At 67.6% G+C, this 17,606-nt stretch overlaps 1 protein-coding gene across 2 annotated transcripts; it reads left to right on the top strand.

The window, feature by feature from the left end:
* The first annotated feature begins 1,827 nt into the window (after positions 1-1,827).
* On the top strand, positions 1,828-17,092 carry ZBTB7A (zinc finger and BTB domain containing 7A). 2 transcript variants are annotated; one of them, XM_047095029.1, is made up of 3 exons: positions 1,828-2,298; positions 11,702-12,972; positions 16,517-17,092. In XM_047095029.1, exons 2-3 carry the CDS (start codon positions 11,717-11,719, stop codon positions 17,013-17,015), a joined length of 1,755 nt encoding a protein of 584 aa, XP_046950985.1. In that variant the 5' UTR covers positions 1,828-2,298; positions 11,702-11,716; the 3' UTR covers positions 17,016-17,092. The 2 variants fall into 2 exon arrangements, with proteins under 2 accessions (XP_046950985.1, XP_046950986.1); XM_047095030.1 differs by lacking the exon at positions 1,828-2,298 and adding an exon at positions 3,394-3,560.
* The last annotated feature ends 514 nt before the right edge of the window (positions 17,093-17,606 follow it).

Here is a 17,606-nt window from a genome sequence, read left to right as displayed (position 1 = left end):
TTGGAGGAGCCACCCCCAGCCCTTCTTGCAGGGTCCAGAGTCAGGTGGAATGCTGGATTTGACGCCCTGGCCCCTTGCCCCTCTCTGGGCCTCAGTTTTGTCATATGTAAGATGGAAATTATGTAACTCCTCCTTCTCAGGGCATAATGAAGTTTAGCTTCAATGCCAATCTCTGTACGCGCCTATATTCATTCCCTGCCCCTCCTGAAGCGGTTTATCCCCTGTGGAAAAACGGTGCAGGATATTCAGGGCTGCATGGTACAGGAGGGGAAACTGAGTCACCCGGAGGGTGGAGCTTGTGGGGAAGGGGGTGAGGCCATTGAGGAGCAAGGCCCGAGCTCCAGTTATCTGCAGGAGTCCAGGCACAGCCCTGAGACCTGCAAGTTGTGTTTCTGCCTGGCCCTTCTGTCCTAAGGCTGATGGCAGGCTGGTTTAAGGAAGGAAAACGGGCTTATATCCCAGGCAGGGTCGTTAGAGCAAAGTCCCTGGGTTCCACCCTCACCGGGACCCACACGGCCCCTCCCTCAGTCCCTTCCTACCTACTAGGGGCTGGTTTCAGTCCTGGGGCTGGCACTTCCCCTCTGGGGGCCTCCCGGGTTTCCCCTAGAAGCCAAATTATTATTACAAAAGCCGATTCAACCCGTTTGGGAGTTGAAAGGCGCCTTTAATATGTTGGGCGAAGAAGCAATAAAGTACCAGGGGCGGTGGGAAGCTTTGAAGTCCGAGAAGGACAGACCCCGTCCGCTTCACCCATGGCAGGGCCGGTAATGGTGGTGATAATGATGATAACAGTAAATAATAATGATTATAACGCGATTGGATGTTAGAATGGAGGTAAACAGGACCCGGGACAGAGCCAGCCACTCGAGAGGCGCTCGGTAAAAGGCGGCTATAAAGCAGGTGCCAGCCCTCTCCGTCCGAGGGAAGGAGGAAGGGGAAACTGAGGCCCAGAGCCCCTCGCGCGGCTGATCGCACCGGCCGGCCCTCCCCAGGCGCCTACTGTGTGCAGCGGGCAGCCGGCCGGGCCGGGTCAGGCCGTTCTCACCGCGCGGCCCCTCCTCCCCCTCCCCCGTGCCCCGCCGGACCTCTCCCACGACCGGGGAGGAAGTGGGAGAAATGGACAGGGAAAAAAGTCGGGCTGAGCCAACGCCTCCCCACTCCCCATCTCTGCCCCTCCGGAGCCACGCAGACCCTTGAGCGAGCGGCCCGCAGGACCCAGACGTCCGGGGCCCGGTCCCCGTCCAGCCCAGCGGCCCGCAGTTGGGTGGGGGAACTCGGAAAGCCGGGAAAACAACCGCCCAGCCCGCCCCTCGCCAACCCCTTCCCCCGCTACGCCCCTGGCGCAGCGGGCGGAGGCGACTCTTTTATATAATCGCGGGCAGGCAGGTTGGCTGTTTCATTTAGGGACCCGGGAGCCCAGCGGACCCAAGCCGTCAGTCGAAAACCCGCCCCCGGGTCCCTTCTGCGGCGGGGCAAACTGAGGCCCCGGGAGGGCCGGCGCCTGGCCCGGGGTCCCCGCTCCCTCGCCCCCCCCCTACCCCCAGCGGCCCAGGCCGCCGCGACCCACGCCCGCGTCGGTCCTCGCAGTGCGCACAGCCCTCCCCGCCCCCGCTGCCATCCTGCCACGCCCCGGGCGTCGGGGGCAAAGCCCGCGCCCCCCCGCACCCGCCCCTGCGCAGAGGCTGGGGGCCTGTTTATCTGGAGGCCCCCACCCCCCTCCACCCCGGGGGGCCCGCTCCCCCCGCGCCCCGGGGAGCTCTGGGGCCAGATAAGCTGGCAAGCTGGCACGGCGCCGCGCAGCGGGGCGGAGAGGTCAGAGGAGGGGGGGCGCGCCGGGGGCGGGTTGGACCCCCCCCCCACCAACTTGACAAAACCTAATAACAGCCCGGTCTCCCCGGCGCAGCGGGCGAAGCCCCACGGGAGGGCAGAGACGTGGCAAGAGGGGACCTGCCGAGCCTGTTCTGGCCTCCGAGGCCGGGGTGGGGGGGGCGGGCTGGGCGTGGGGGGGGGGCCGGCGGCTGCGGCACCTTTAAGACAAGGGAGGACCCCTCTTGCCCTCGGAGAAACCAGGAAGGGAGTCGCGAGCATCATACGGGGCTTTGGCTGTACTGTACAGTTACTGTAGGGGCAGTGACGCCGCCGCCGCCGCCGGAGCGAGGGAGCGACGAGTGGAGAGCGCGAGAGGCGGAGAGCGAGAGACGCGGACCCCGGAGGCGAGCGGCCGAGGAGCCCAGTCCCAACTCCGGGCCCCGGCCCCTCGCGCCCCGGCCCGGCCCGGCCCCGGCCCGGCCGCGCGAGGTAAGTCAGCGCCCGGCGCGGCCCCCCGCACGGGGTGCAGGGCGGGGACGGGCCGGGGGCGCTGCGCCCACCTCTGCCCTCTCGGGAAGGGGAGATCCGGGAAGCCGCGGACGTTCCGCAAGTTTCAGAGGAGGGGGTGGTTGGCAGCTGCCCGGAGGCTGGGAGCGCCCTGGATCCCGAGCGCGGGGAGGGGGCGCCGCCCGGGAAGGGGGATTGGGGGCGAAGTGCATGGGCTTATGCCCCAGCCCCCCCCCCCCCGCGCCCCAGTGCATGGCTTTTCGGGGATCCCAGACGCGCGGGGAGCGGGGGAGGGGAAGCGGGGCCGCATTGAGGGTGGGGGGGAACCGGCGTGGGGAGATAGGGGGGCGCGTCGCGTGCTAAGTTTGCAGCTAGGTACTGGGGGTGCTTTCGCCCCCCGGGGGCCTATTCGGTGCTGCGTGCATACGTTGGAGTTGGCCAGGATTGAGCTCCATGGGGGATGGGGGGGGAGGGGGCTGAAAAAACAGGGAGGGGGGCTTTGCAAAGGAGGGGGAAGGGGTGGAGTGTCCCGGTGGGCGGGCGCGGCCGCGGGGGCTTCTGGACGCCGTAGTCCCCCCACCGCTTGCGAGTGGCAGGTGGCAGGCGGCTGGGACTACAAGTCCCAGGGTGCCTCGCGCCGGCGGCCCGCCGCGGTCCGCGGGTAGGGGCGGTGCGGAGGAGGGGCGGTGAGCGGCGGGCCGGCGAACCAATGGGCGCGGACCGATCGCGCGGCGCGGCGCGGGGGCGGGCCGAGCCGGCCCGGAGGCGGGGCCTGAAGCCGGGCTCCCCTCGCCGGGGGCCGGTGGCGGTCCCCGGCTTCCGGCTGCGCGGCCCGCGGGCCGGCCCCCTCCCCGCCCCGGGGCCCCTCCCCGCCTGGTTGTGTAACCGTCCCCAGCCCCCCTCCCCTCGGCCCCCCGCCCCGGTAGGGGGGGGGGTCACCCACCCGGCGCTCCCCGGGGAGGGCGGCGGCCCCAGCGGCCGCGCGGCGCAAGCGAGCCCGGGGATGCGCGGCCTAGTGCAGGCCGGGCCCGGGCGTGGGGGAGGCGGGCGGGCGGACCCAGATCCGGGGTAATTTGCATCGCCCTCCCCCCAGCCCGGGTGGGGATTGGCCGCCGGCGGCGGGGGGTGGCGCGGGGCCAGGCTCACTGCCGCCTCCCGGCCCCTCGGAGGGAGCCAGCCCAGCCGCAGCCGCCGCCACCGCCGCCGCCGGGGCCGGGCCCCCTCGCCGCTGCCCCGGGAAGGAGGTAGGAGCCCCCCACGCGGGCGGTGCGGCGGGGGCCCGCGGGCCGGGGCGGGGGCCGCGCGCTGCGGCCGGGGCGGGGGAGGGGGCCGCTTCCTGCCCCCGCCCGGGCCTGACTCAGCCTTGGGTGGGGGGACAGGCCTGGCCCCTTGCCCCGCCCGCGCGGCCGCGCGGCTCCGGCCCCGGGGGAGGGGGCGGAGAGCACCCCTCTCCTCCCGCCCGCGCCCCCAAAGCGCGTGACCCCGTCTCCTCTGGCTCAGACCCCCCCCTCCTTCCCCTTGACGCCACCACCACGTGCGAACCCTGAGTCCCGGCAGAGGAGGGGGTGAGCTGGTGGGATCCGGCCCCCTCCCTCGCCCTTCCTCCCTCCCTGGCTTGGGAACCAGCCCCCTCCCCCAGTCCCGGGCCTGGAACCAGGCAGGGGCCTGAACTGAGCGCCGGGGCCGGTGCACCCCCCCCCCTCCCCCGGGCACAGGCCTTTGCGGGTTCTGGGTGGCACTGCTGGCTGGGGAGCCCGGTGGACCGCAGCAAGAGACTGCTGTCCGACCTGGCTGGGGCACCCAGTGGGCGCCCACTAAATGTTTGGGGAATGCAGCCAGCAGTGGAGTGAGCCGGCAGGGGAGGCAGACAACTCCTCCCCCCACCCCCCCAAGCTGGGCGGCGGAAGTGAGAGAGGTGCCGGTGCCCCTTCCCCGGGTGTGCCCACCTGGTTCACCCATGGGTGGCAGGCTTCGTTTACTACGCACCCCCTCCCCCTGCCAGCTGCCTCCGGGAGCAGGGCCGGCTGGAGAGGGCATCCGGGATTCCATGTCAGCGCCCCCCCCCCCCTCCCCACCACCACAACACGGCCAGGGCGTAACCCTGAGTGTGCCGCTCCCACACTGGGGGGGCCCTCCGCAGGACCAGCCGATCACTTCCTATTGGCAGAGCTGGTCTTGGGAGAGGTCCGGGGAGTCCAGGCCCGGCTCCGTGCAGGGGGCATTTTCCCCTGGGGGCCACCCCCGCTGGGGCCCCTAGAGCGCACCGGGCCTGGCACTTGTCGGCTGGGCTCGGGGCTCTGTTTACCGCCAGCCATCGCTGTGGAGACGGGAGCCTAGGGGAGAAGGGGGGGCAGGAGCCGGTGACTGGAAGAGCGGAGGCCTGAGATCCGCATGCCTAATGAGGGAAAGAGGAGCCAACGGGGACACTGAAATTTTAATTCGAGGGTCACTTTGGGGGGGTATTTATTATTCAGTTCTGATTGGCTGCGTGGTGGCCAGTCAGCACCCTGGCCCGGGCCGGGAGCCACGAGAAACTCTCAGCACAGGCCCTAGGAGAAGCAGCAGGGGGTGGCCGCAGGGAGCTGATGCGCCCTTTCCTCTGTGTGGGAGACTGAGGCCTGGCAGAGCCGGGTCTCATCCAGTGGGGAAGGTTCCTGAGGCCGTAGCAAGTACGCGTGTTTGCTTTTCCCTTCCTTTCTCTTCCTTGGGGCCCTCTGACCTATAGCTGGGTCAGGCTGGTGGCAGTCCCCTCTGCCACAGGAGGAAACCAAGGCTGGGAGGGGAGGCTAGACACGCGTGTGGGGACCCGGGGCAGGCAGGGGGGGTGGCTTACAGCAACCCTCGGAGCAGGTGCCGTGTTGGGCAGGGGGAGACTGAGGCCCAGGGGGGGAGCAGAGAGCAGCCCAAGGTCACCTAGCTGGGCCTGGGTCTGACCCTCATGGTCCTGCCTCCTGACTCACAAGACGAGTCTCCTCTCAGCTGAGGGGCACCCACCCACTTCTCTTCCTGGGGGCCTGGGGGCTGAGAGCCGGCATTTGTAGGCCAAATGGAGACTTCCTGGGGCTTATGAAACCCTGTGTCCAAAGAGGACAGCGAGGCTCAGAGAGGGCCAGCCAGGTGCCCAAGGTCACACAGCATGAGCCCCTTGTCCTCTCGCCTCCCCAGCCTTCTGTGGCAGGCACTTTTATGGCTCGCTAAGGCCTTTCCTGCCCTCTCTGAGCCACGGTCCCGCACCTTGGCCCCTTGGCCCCTGGAGACGGGCAGGGCTCTGGGTTTTATGACCCATTATACCCAAGATGACTGAGGTCACCTCGCTAAAGCTGAGACTCAGGGCCAGCCCCTCTGCAGCAGAGCTGGCCCGAGGTCTGCCGGGGTTTCGAATGACCCACTAGCTGCTGTGTGACCTTGGACAAGCCCCTTGGCCTTTTGGAGCCTGGGTGTCCCCCGCTGTAAATTGGGGTTACAGGGTTCTCCCTGGGTGGTCCTACCTGTGTCCTCTTTCCTGCCCTCCCTCACGGTGGGAGCACCTAGGTCAACTCAGGGCGCAACGGGGATTCTGCCGGAGTGTGTCGCCAGCCCCGCCACTTGAGACATGCAGAACCCCCTCACCTGTCACCTTGTGCTCCAGGCACCTGATGGACCATAAACCGCCCTGCAACAGCCCTGGGCAGTGGGGACCAGAGGAACAGGCTTGGGTGGGGGCCAGTGTGGTCCAGTCCCAGCCCGGCCCTCACCTCCACCTGAGGTCTCCTTGGGGAGGTCACCGCCCCTCTGCCAGCCTCAGTCTCGCCATCAGCCCAAACCTGTGGTCCTGAGGGTTTAGTCCCTGATTCCCCAGGAGACTTGGCTGAGCGACTGTGGTGCGGTGTCAGGGCCTGGGAGAGTGCTGCATCCCTGGTGACCAGGGGTTAGGGCCCCCCTGTCCTGAGTTCACAGATGTCAGCAGGACTCCAGTCCTGCCCCGGGCTCCCTCTGTGACCTCAGGCAAACCTCTCCCTTTTCTGAGGCAGAGGCAGCTCTGAGGGGGCGTGAGAATAAGCTGTCCTCGGCCCCAAGGCCTCCAGGGTAGGGGGTTCCGTCCCTTGCTGGTACCTGGGGGCAGTGTGGAGGAGGGGGGAGGAGCCTGGGAAGGACCAGTCGGGCAGTACAGAGCCAGTGGGCTTGTGTTCAAAGTGAGCTCTGCTGTGTGACCCTGGGCGAGTCACTTCCCCTCTCTGAGCCTCAGTTTCCTGACCCGTAAAGTGGGGCAGTGATTACAGACCTGTGAGGACCCCTGTCGAGATCAGGGTCGGGCCTGTTGAGGAGCAGCGCCTGCCCTCGGGGCCCAAGTCCTGAGCGGAGCCCCAAAGCGCGGAAGGGGCCCTGCTGAGAATCTGGCGCTTGTGAAGGGCCTGGCCAAAGGACTGGCCCCTCCATCTGTCCCCCCAGCAGGCTGTGAGCGGCCACTCGGTGGAAGTGTCCCCACCCACGCCTTTCTGGTTTAACTGGAAAACAAGGCCCCGTCCCACCTCCCATCAGGATGTGTTTGATGGGAGGGAGCTGGCGGGTTTGTGGGCACAGGACACAAGGCCCCAACGGGCCAGGCTCCCCCTCGTCTGGGCCCTCCAGGCTTAGCGATCCACCTGCCCGGGCTGGGGGCGGGGGGCGGGGGGTGGGAGGTGCAGGCACCTCCTGGTAACAAGCAGGCCTCGGGGGAGGGAGGGAGAGGTCTGGACGAAAGAGAGGACAGCTTCGAGAGGCCAGCCAGGCCCCTTCTGGGCATTTTGTCCAAGCAGGTCCAGCCTGAGCAAGGGTGGGCTAGACCGTGCTGGGAATCTGTGAAGCCTGGCTTTGCTTACCCCCAGGTGATGGGAAGCTCATTCCTTCTAACTCCCCACGAGTGGCTCTGGCTTCCCGGGGCTTCCTCTTGGAAGCCGGTGACTGGTGTCAGGGCTGTTACTTCCTGACCCGCGACAGCCCTCGAGAGCGTGGGAATAGGGTGAGCCTCAGCCCCACCCACGAGTTGGGGGTCAGATGGGATCCCCGTGACCTCCTCGAAGCACCCCCCGCCCCCCAACTTCCCACCGGCCTGCAGCCTTCCTGCCTCTGGCCCTTTAAGGCCTGGGCAGGAAGCCCCTCCCCATTTAGGGCAATAAATGGACACATAAAATGGCCGAGGGCCTGCTTGCTGGTGTCTGGCCTGGCTGGAGGCCTGTGAGGACAGGCGGGCTGGCAGCCCGGCAGCCACCCTGGGCCGTTGGTGCCCCCCACTCCCTAATCGGGACGCTGCATTCCTGTCCCATTAAACCCCAGGCCGGGGACCGGGCCAGGCAGGGATTGGCACCAGGTCAGGGCGGGGTTACCCGTTGGGACCAACCTTGCAACACAGGCCGCTGGCCTGGGAGGGGGCGGGGGCGGCTGGGCGTGGGCCTGGCGACCGCACCTGGGCACCAGACTTGCTGTGTGACCTTGGGCCGGCCACCCACCCTCTCTGGGTCTGGTTTTCCCCTCCAGGTGAGGGCTCCTCGCCCCTGGCTTCCTCCTGGGGCCTCACCACATACTTCCTTGACACGCAGTAGGTGGGGAGGGGGCTGAATTCCTGGAGTCACATTCGGAGGTTAAGTTCAGAATCCCCCCATCCGCAAGGAGGCCCGGGGGGGGGGTCAGTAAGCAGCCTCACTGGGCCTTTGGGGACGCATGCCGGCACACAGTAGGTCCTCAGGCAGAGTTTGCTGAATAGGTGGGGCCGGGACCCTGGGCCTCAAGCAGCCCCAGTCCCCTTGGCACTTGTCATGACCTCCGAGGAAACTGAGGCACAGAGAGGCCCTGCCTCTTGCCCAGTGTCCTACAGCCTGGAAGTGGAGGACCTGGGATTTGGGCCCGGACTGCTGTGCACGGCACATAGTAGGTGTCAGAGGTCCCTTCTTTGGTTTCCTGTTCTACTCTGTGTCGGGGCCGGGGCGTGGGGGATAGACAGGCCTCAACCGCTCATTAAGCAACCCCCCCTCGCCCCCTCTTCCAGGAAGACAGCAGGTGGCAGTTACCTGCCCACCCCCTGCTGGCCACCCCCTCTCCCTCCCGACGAGTCTGGGGAGGGGGGAGAAGGAGGAGGCCCGCCCCAACCCTCACCTTGCCCCTGACCTTGGGAAGCACGGTAAATAGGGCCTCCTCCCCCTGTCCCTCTCCGGGGCGCCCACCTCCCGGCCTTTGCCTGTCCTGTTCTCCGCGCTCAGGATGCCCTTGCCACACCTGCTGCTCCTGGGGCCAGGCGGGGGCACTCCTGACCTGGCGCTGGGTCCCCGGCCTGGCCACTGGTCTGCTGTGTGCCCTTGCCCAGGCCTCCTCACCTCTCTGAGCCTCTCCTCGTTCTGTAAAGCCCTGGGCTTACAGCGAGAAGGATGAAACGAGGTGCCAGTTAGCCCCCAATCGTCCAGGGCACACGGGAGGCCCCGGGGAGGGCTCCCGACAGGCCCGGGTTCTGCCGCCTTGGAAACCGTGCAGCAAATAAATGACCCTAGGTTAGCTCAGAGGTGGGACCGGGGGAGCGCGCCAGCCGGGTGGGCGGGGCTGGGTGTGGGCTCACTCCGCGCATAGCTCTGTGGTCTTTGGTTCATCCGGTTTGCTGCGCCCCTACTGTGCGCCGGCGGCGGGGGTGGGGGGAGGGGGGGAGCCTGCTGAGGCCTGCCCCTCGGCCGCCGCCGAGTCAGCACCGAGCGCCCCGGAAATCCCATGGAGGCGGGGGCGGGGCTCTGATGAAAGATGGGCTGGGTGGGTGTGGGCCCGAGCTGTGAGGACCCTGGCCCTGGAGGGTGGGGACCTGGCCGGCGTGGGGGTGGGGCTTCCTGCAGGAGAGACGTTTCATTGGGTCGTCCTGACCGGGGCAGCCACCTGGCGTGGGGGCACCTACTGGGTGTCAGGTGCCGGCCGGGCCTCTTAGGGTGCAGGAGGCCACACGGCTGTCCTGGCGAGAAGATGCCGTGGCGCACAGTGGGTGTTCAGCAAACAGGTGCCTTGTAACTGCCGGGTCGCCCGCCTGACCCGCGCAGGGTTTTCTGCCTCTGCCTTAGAGGGAGGGGCCCCAAGGGGTGGGGGCAGTGGCCTGGGGTGTGGCACGCAGGTGGCGGGAGGGTGTGGGCCAGGTTGTCTGCAGACCCAGTTTAGTTTCCAGGCTGAGGGATGAGGCAAGGGCTTGCTGGTGGGGGGGGGGGGGGTCTCTTAGGATTTCGTGGGGGAAACAGAGGCCCTGGCTGGAGGGGACAGAGACGTGGCCTTTGGACCTACGGGCCGCGCCACGCTGCAGGCTCGCCTGGCTGGTGGAGACCCAGACCCAGGGCCCGGGCCGGCGCCCGGTGCCTGCTCCCCCAGCCGGCTGCAAACCGGAGCCCGAGCATCTTCATACTTCGGGCCGGGCTGCGCCAGCCCCCTTGCCCGGCAGGCGCGGTGCCTGTGGGAAGGCAGGGGTGGGGCAGCCTGGGGGGGCGGGGGTGGGGGGGGAGGTGCTCCTGAATCCTCTGAACCATTGCAGGTCCGGACCTTGAGGCACCGGGGGGGGGGGGGGGGGGGGGATGGCAAGCGGGGCCAGGGTGGCCATCTTGAGGCCTCGGTGGCCCGGATCAGAAGGGGGTGAGGAGGGCCGAGGCCAGTCTGATCCGGAGCCCATCTGCCCACTTGCTCCCTGGGGCCTGGGGCCAGACGGCAGATGGTGGCAGGGGGTGGGAGCCGCCACAGGGGCTCCTCCGAGGCTTCCGTGGCTGGGCCTCAGATGGGGTCGGGCGTTCCCCCCCCCCCATCTCCTGCTCCCAACAGCCACATCTGAGCCTCCCCCCCCCCCCCCCCCGGCCCCACCACAGGCTGGCGGAACAGAGGGGGGAGCCGAGCAGCTGGTGTGGTCAGCGGGAAAGAGGGCGGGCCGCAGAGAGAGGCGTCCTGGGAAGTGTAGTGCCGGCCCGAGTGGCCACACAAAGGCCTCTGTGTGAGCCCCAGGGCCGGGGCCCTGCTCCCAGGGCGGCCCCGGGTCGGGACAGTCCTGGCGTGGCCTTGGGTCGGGCCAGACCAACCCGGGGTCCCTTGCCAGGCTGGTCCACTCGAGGCGGGAGGGATGTGGGTTGGAGCTGGGTTGGGCTGCTCGTGCTCTGCCCGGGGGGCTGGGGGTCCCGAGGCCCTTAGGCCAAGGAAGGCGCGGCCCCCCTCCCGGGAGATGTCTGGGGGCTCAGTCCTGAGAGCTGGGCAACCGGAGGAACGTGGGTTGTGTTGGGTGGCTTGGGGCAGCTGGGGGCTCCCCAGAGAGGGTGGAGGGGTGGGGACAGGAGCCAGAGGGTTGCACAAGCGCCCGAGTGGGTGGATGAGTCACAGCCCAGGGGAAGGCGGAAAAAGGGAGTGGGGGAGAGGGGCAGGACAGACGGAGTGTCCCCCACCACTACCGCCAGCTTTTCCAAAGGCCTCTCTGTCCATTCGACAGATGGGGAGACTGAGGCCCTGGGCCGAACAGGGTGGCCAAGAGTTGGGGAGGAGCCGGGTGGGCATGAGGTGGACAGAAAGCCCCTACTTCTCTTCTGGGGGTTCAGCCTGGGTGGGCAGGGAAAAGGAGCCTCAGGCAGTCGTCCCCCCGCCCCCCCCCCACCCCCCTCCCGTGACTCTCTGCTGTGCCTGGGCCAAGCTGAGCTGCGTCGTCCTGGGGGCTCCGTGCTGGGGGCTCCGCGAGGCGCGGGAAGTGGCTTGTCGTGTGGCCACTGGCTCCGCCCCTCCAGGGCACGCCCACAGCCTGGTCCCTGGGTCTTGGCCTTACCCTTTCCTCCTGACTCGGAGCCTCGCTGGGAGGTCAGAGAGGCCCAGGGGCCAGGCAGGGACTGACGACCGGGTTGTCCCCCGGGTCACACATCCTAGGTTTGAGTCAGGGTACGGCTGAGGGGCCGTGGGCGTGGTTCTCCACCCGGAGCCCTGTTTTCTCACCTCCACAGGGCAGACGGTGCCGCCTGCAGGGACTGCCGGGGGCTCGGGCATATGACAGCGCACAGTGGGTGCCTTGCATCACCGCCTCCTAGAGACGGTGCGGGCAGAAGCCAGCACTCAGATTCCTCAGGAAGCAAGGCATTTATCGAGCGCCTACTGTGTGCTCCCGTACCGCCTCAAATCATCCCTTGGCCGGGCACTCTAGGGGGCCCTCTGGTGGAACGGGGGGGGGGGTGTCAGGATCTGTCGCTCGAGCCCCCGGCGTGGGTTTTGCCCGTTGATAAGGCAGCACTGTACGTCCGCCTGCCCTGGTGCACAGCTGGGAAACTGAGGCTGGGGGTGGGGAGGGGGCGCCGCCTTCCGGGGGTCCCCAGCCCCGGCCGGTGCGCCCACCACCCCGCACCCTCACGATCACTACTCCCTCCCTCCCTTCCCCCCCCCCCACCTGGCGCTGCAGGTCTCGGCGCGGAAGATGGCCGGCGGTGTGGACGGCCCCATCGGGATCCCGTTCCCTGACCACAGCAGCGACATCCTGAGCGGACTCAACGAGCAGCGGACGCAGGGCCTGCTGTGCGACGTGGTGATCCTGGTGGAGGGCCGGGAGTTCCCCACGCACCGCTCGGTGCTGGCGGCCTGCAGCCAGTACTTCAAGAAGCTGTTCACGTCGGGCGCCGTGGTGGACCAGCAGAACGTGTATGAGATCGACTTCGTCAGCGCCGAGGCCCTCACGGCCCTCATGGACTTCGCCTACACGGCCACGCTCACCGTCAGCACGGCCAACGTGGGCGACATCCTCAGCGCCGCCCGCCTGCTGGAGATCCCCGCCGTGAGCCACGTCTGCGCCGACCTCCTCGACCGGCAGATCCTGGCGGCCGACGCGGGCGCCGACGCCGGGCAGCTGGACCTCGTGGATCAGACCGACCAGCGGAACCTCCTCCGGGCCAAGGAGTACCTCGAATTCTTCCAGAGCAACCCCATGAACAGCCTGCCCCCCACCGCCGCCTTCCCCTGGTCTGCTTTCGGCACGTCCGACGAGGACTTGGACGCCACCAAGGAGGCCGTGGCCGCGGCCGTGGCCGCCGTGGCCGCCGGCGACTGCAATGGCTTGGACTTCTACGGGCCGGGGCCGCCGGCCGAGCGGCCCTCGGCCGGGGACGCGGACGAGGGCGACAGCAACCCGGGCCTGTGGCCGGAGCGGGACGAGGACGCCCCTGCCGGGGGCCTCTTCCCGCCGCCCGTGGCCCCGCCGGCCACCGCCACGCAGAACGGCCACTACGGCCGGGGTGGGGAGGAGGAAGCGGCCTCGCTGTCGGAGGCGGCCCCCGAGCCGGGCGACTCTCCGGGCTTCCTGTCGGGCGCGGCCGAGGACGGGGACGGGGACGGGCCCGACGCGGATGGGCTGGCGGCCAGCACGCTGCTGCAGCAGATGATGTCATCGGTGGGCCGGGCGGGGGCGGCGGCGGCGGCGGGGGACAGCGACGACGAGTCGCGGGCGGACGACAAGGGCGTCGTGGACTACTACCTGAAGTACTTCAGCGGCGCCCACGACGGGGATGTTTACCCGGCCTGGTCGCAGAAGGTGGAAAAGAAGATCCGGGCCAAGGCCTTCCAGAAGTGCCCCATCTGCGAGAAGGTCATCCAGGGCGCCGGCAAGCTGCCGCGGCACATCCGGACCCACACCGGAGAGAAGCCCTATGAGTGCAACATCTGCAAAGTCCGATTCACCAGGTGAGCCGGTGCGCCGCGGGGCGGGGAGCAGCGGGCACGCCGGGACCCCCGCCCCCCCCCCCCCCCCCCCCCCCCCCGCAGCACCGCTGTCCCCTCCAGGGATGGTGCTTTCTCTGTCTCGGGCGGGGGAGGGCTCGGGCACTCCCCAGGCTGAGCCCATAGGCCTCGGGGCCGGACCACGGGAGGCTCAGGCTCGAGGGAAGGCCCGGGAGTCGGGGGTGGGGGGCGTTCTTCTCCTCCGGACTGGAGGCCCTACGTTTGCCGTAGGGCGGGGGGAGCCGGGCTGCCTCCCTGAGTCTCCCAGGAGCCCCGGGGGACTCGCTCTACTCGGCCAGCACTTACGGAGCACCTGCTGGGTGCCAGGCCCTGTCCTAGGCCCCGGGGGACCCAGGAGTGGAGAGGCACGCCAGAATCCCCGTGCGGGCCATGGGGCGCGTGTGAGCTAAAACCACCGAGTTGAGAACGCAAGTTGGGAGCAGAGAACCAGGGAGGGGGCGGCGGCTGTTTTAAACAGAGAGCTGAGTCCCCGAGGAGGGCAGCGCCACTGCAAAGGCCCTGAGGCCAGTTCAGCTTGGGGGTCGCGGCGGCAGCAGGAGGGAAATGGACATGGGAGCCACGGGGTTTGGTCCCTAGGCAGGAGGAGTTGGAGGCCAGGCTAGGGGAATTTGTGATTGGGTCTTAAGAGTCCAGAGCTGGCTGGCTGGGCCCTGTGGGCCAGCCGGCGGCGGGGGGGGGGGGGGGGGCGCGGGGGGCTGGCGTGCAGGGGCCTGGCCAGGCTGGGTGACTCAGCATCACCCCCTACCCCCACCCGCCCTGGGGTTCCCCCAGCCACGCCCACCCAGGCTGAAGAAAGAGGCCATTGTCCCAGCTTCCCGGCCCTGCCCCATGGGGACAGGATCTAGGGGCTGACCCCCGGCCCCTTCCCCACCAGGCCAGGAGGAGAGGGTGTGGCCCAGACTGCAGGGCTCGGGACCCTAAGCAGGGGGTAAAGGGTGCCAGCTGGGAGGTAGGAATCTAGTTGGGGGCCTGCCCCCCCCCATTTGGTGAGATTGGGGCGCTGTTAGTCTCGGGGGCTGCCTCTTCCTCCAGACAGGGGTCGTAAGGTGGCTGTGGGCCGTGCCCTCAGGGTCTCTGGGCCCAGGAGGGGCAGCTTTGTAGAGGCCCAGTAAGCCAGGATCTGGAGAGGTGAGCAGGGTGAGAAGGGGCCTGGGGCTCCCCTGACACTCCCCCCCGCCCCCCCGCCCCGGTCCCACACCCCTAATGACAGGCCTCAGGTGGCTTCATTCTGAACCGGAGTTCTCCTGGCTACCCCACCCTGACTCAGGCTGATCCTGTTTACCAGGCGGGGAAACTGAGGCAGGGAGCGCCACACCAGGCCGGGCCTCTACCCCCACGTGCCCACCTGGCTCCTGTTTGCCCCCAACCCAGGGCCCCAGCCCCCACGCCTTCCTCCAGGCCAGGGAGCCCAGGGGCCCCTGTGAGTCACACTAGAGAGTTGAGTAAGCGGGGCCTGTGGCAGCCGGGGCTATAATTACCCGGACCGGGGCTCGGGGTGACGAAACAGGCTGCTTCCACCCCCACCCCACCACCGGGCAGCCCCTGGCCCGCTGTGCAGCCTGGGACAGGTCGCTTTGCCTCTCTGAGCCTTAACTGGAGGAGTCTCTCTGCTCCTCAGTCGGAGTCCCTGCTGTCCCCTCTGGACCTGGCCCGCGCTGGGATCTGGACGGGACAAGCGGGAGACCGTGTTCGTAGACTCTGAGGAGGTGGAGGGAAGGGCGCTCCCTCGGGGCTAAGAGACCCGGGCGGTCCAGGGAACGAGGAGTTCACTGTGTCCCGAGTTCTGTTGACTCACGTGGGATTTTAAGGCTGGAGAAGAGGCAGGGGTCTGGTTGCAAAGGGCCAGGCCTTGAACCTCAGGGCAATAGGGAGGCTTGAAAGGGTTAGAGCTCTGTGGGTGGTGCCAGAGGTAGGGACCTGGGGCTAGAAGAGCCTGGGGAGAACAAGTCTCTGAGGAGTGGGAAAGGCTTCCTGGAGGAGGAGGGACATTTGAGATGGGGCTTTGACGGATGCATAGGAGTTTGTCGGTCCCGGCACTGAGCATTGTGGTAGGTGTGAACAGTGAGAGGCCCAGGATGGCTGAGCCGTAGGGTGCAAGAGGCCGCAGCAAGGAACGGGTCAGAATGTGGCCAGGGTTCCGGAGACCCAGGTCTCTGCCCCTGCCCTGTGGATTCCAGGCAGGAATCCTCTCCCACGGCTGGAGGCCAACCCAGCGATCACGTGAGTCACCTCTGTGATTTGACATCTTCCGGTAGGCGCATTTTTTAAAAAGCGAAAGGAACAGGTGACAGTAACTCGAGTCGTGTGTGACGTCCATTTTTCTTGCGTTCAACGTGTCATCGGCGTACAGAGCTCTAAGCGAGCCAGTTTGCGGGACACGTTACGCGAACGAAGCCTTCAAGATCTGGGGCGCCTTTTGGACTTGGTGGCCCATCTCCGCTTGGACAGGCCACGTCGCGAGGGTTCGGGCCGCGTGTGAGAGCCGTGGCTGCTGTGTGAGACAGAGCAGCACCCGGACTGTCGTTGCTTTAGGGCTGATCCGTTGGCCAGCTTGGCTGGCTCCGCACCGTTCCCTGGGGGGCGAGATGGGCAGGCAGGCAGACAGATGAGGAACAAGGAAACTGGCACACAAACGAGAGTGAGAGGTGGTGGCCTGAGGGACGCGGGGTGGGTTGGGTGGAGTGCGAGGTGGGGAGGGGCCTGTCTGAGGAAGTGACGTCTGAGCTGGAAGTCAGATACGAAGGTCCGCTTAAAAAGTGCTCCAGGCAGCAGGAACAGCATGTGCAAAGGTCCTGAAGTAGGCTTGTGCTCAGCCTGTTGTAGTGACAGCCAGGAATCCAGCGCGGCCAGAGCAGAGAAAGACGGAGGTGCTGGGGGAGTTGACGGAGACTGGGGGCTGTGGGGTGGAGACCCTCTGTCCCAGAATGCAGGACTTTCGGTCTTAGAGACCAGGACAGCTGGCCACCCTCTCTGTTACCAAACACCCTGGCGTGTTGCCTCATGCCCTGTAGTATTTTCCAGCACCGGAAACAGGGTCTGGTATTCAGCAGGCACTCAGTAAATGCCTAGTGTTGTGAATGAATGCAGGTGCCACAGGCAGAACCCCCAGAGGGAAGCCCCATTATTTCCCTCCTTCTATGGATAAGAGAAAAGGGGTTCGGAGAGATTCTGCCATTTGAGCGGTGGCGGGGGTGGGGGGGGGAGTGCAAGGCGTTTTCCAGCCCCTGTGGGTGTCGCTTCCCCAGCGCGGAGGGCCCACATCTCGGGCCCACGTCTCGGGCCCACGGCCCTGGGTGCCCCGGTATTCCCGGGCTTGTCCCTCCTCGGGCACGGAGGGCCCACGTCTCGGGCCCACGGCCCCGGGTGCCCCGGTATTCCCGGGCTTGTCCCCACCCCTGCGCGGAGGGCCCACGTCTCCGGCCGTGGCCCGCGGGGCTCGGGGTGGTGCCGGCGCCCGCTGACCACCCCCCCTCCGCCCCGCCCACAGGCAGGACAAGCTCAAGGTGCACATGAGGAAGCACACGGGCGAGAAGCCGTACCTGTGTCAGCAGTGCGGGGCGGCCTTCGCGCACAACTACGACCTGAAGAACCACATGCGCGTGCACACCGGCCTGCGCCCCTACCAGTGTGACAGTTGCTGCAAGACCTTCGTGCGCTCCGACCACCTGCACAGACACCTCAAGAAGGACGGCTGCAACGGCGTCCCCTCGCGCCGCGGCCGCAAGCCCCGCGTGCGGGGCGGGGCGCTCGGGGGGCCCGACCCCTCCCCGGGGGCCGCCGCCCCGCCCGGCGCCGCGGCCCCGCCCGGCTCCCCCGACGGCCGGCGCAACGGCCAGGAGAAGCACTTTAAGGACGAGGACGAGGACGAGGACGAGGCCGGCGCTGACGGCCTGAGCAGGTTGAATGTAGCGGGTGCCGGCGGAGGGGGAGGCGACGGGGGCGCCGGGGCCACCGCCGACGGCAGCTTCGCGGCCGGACTTGCCTGAAAACCAAAAAGAGAAAACAGAAACCCGAGAGAGAGAGAGAGAGAGAGACAGAGAGAGAGAGAGAGAGAGAGAAAATCACCCACCACCCCCCCAAAAACACAAAAAAAGAAAATCTATCTATATACAGATATCTATATCTATATATATATATACAGATATATATATATGAGGCGCCACAGAATCTAGGGTAGTGCTTTTCTGAGATTTTTCTCCTTCATGATGTTCTCTCCCTCCGCGGGGACCCTCGCCCCCGCTCCGGCTCCCCGTACCCCCACCCCGCCGACGGGTTTCGGGGCTCGGTTTGGGGTTTTTGTGGGACATCTAGATTCTGAGCCCCCCGCCGCCCCCCCCCCCCCCCGCCGCGGGGCACACCCAGCATGGAGTCTGGGGTCCCATCTGAGGCCTGGTCAGGGCCCCAGGCGCCAGGTGGGGGTGAGGGTGGCCGCGGGGGCTGGGGCACTGGGGTGGGCTTTTGTTTTCATCCCCTCGCTGGTTTCTATGAGTCTTTCAGACAAGACCTTAAATGATCTCTGTCCGCTGTGAGTGGACGTTAAAATGCACCCTGTCCCCACCCCCACCCTCCTTCCTCAG

Source organism: Lynx rufus, unplaced genomic scaffold (assembly GCF_022079265.1).
Source record: "Lynx rufus isolate CCGP_SWC_20201006 ecotype Redwood Valley unplaced genomic scaffold, mLynRuf1.p SCAF_4, whole genome shotgun sequence".
NCBI lineage: Eukaryota > Metazoa > Chordata > Mammalia > Carnivora > Felidae > Lynx > Lynx rufus.
Note: the sequence above shows the minus strand (reverse complement) of the source record. Positions and strands in the feature narration are given on the sequence as shown.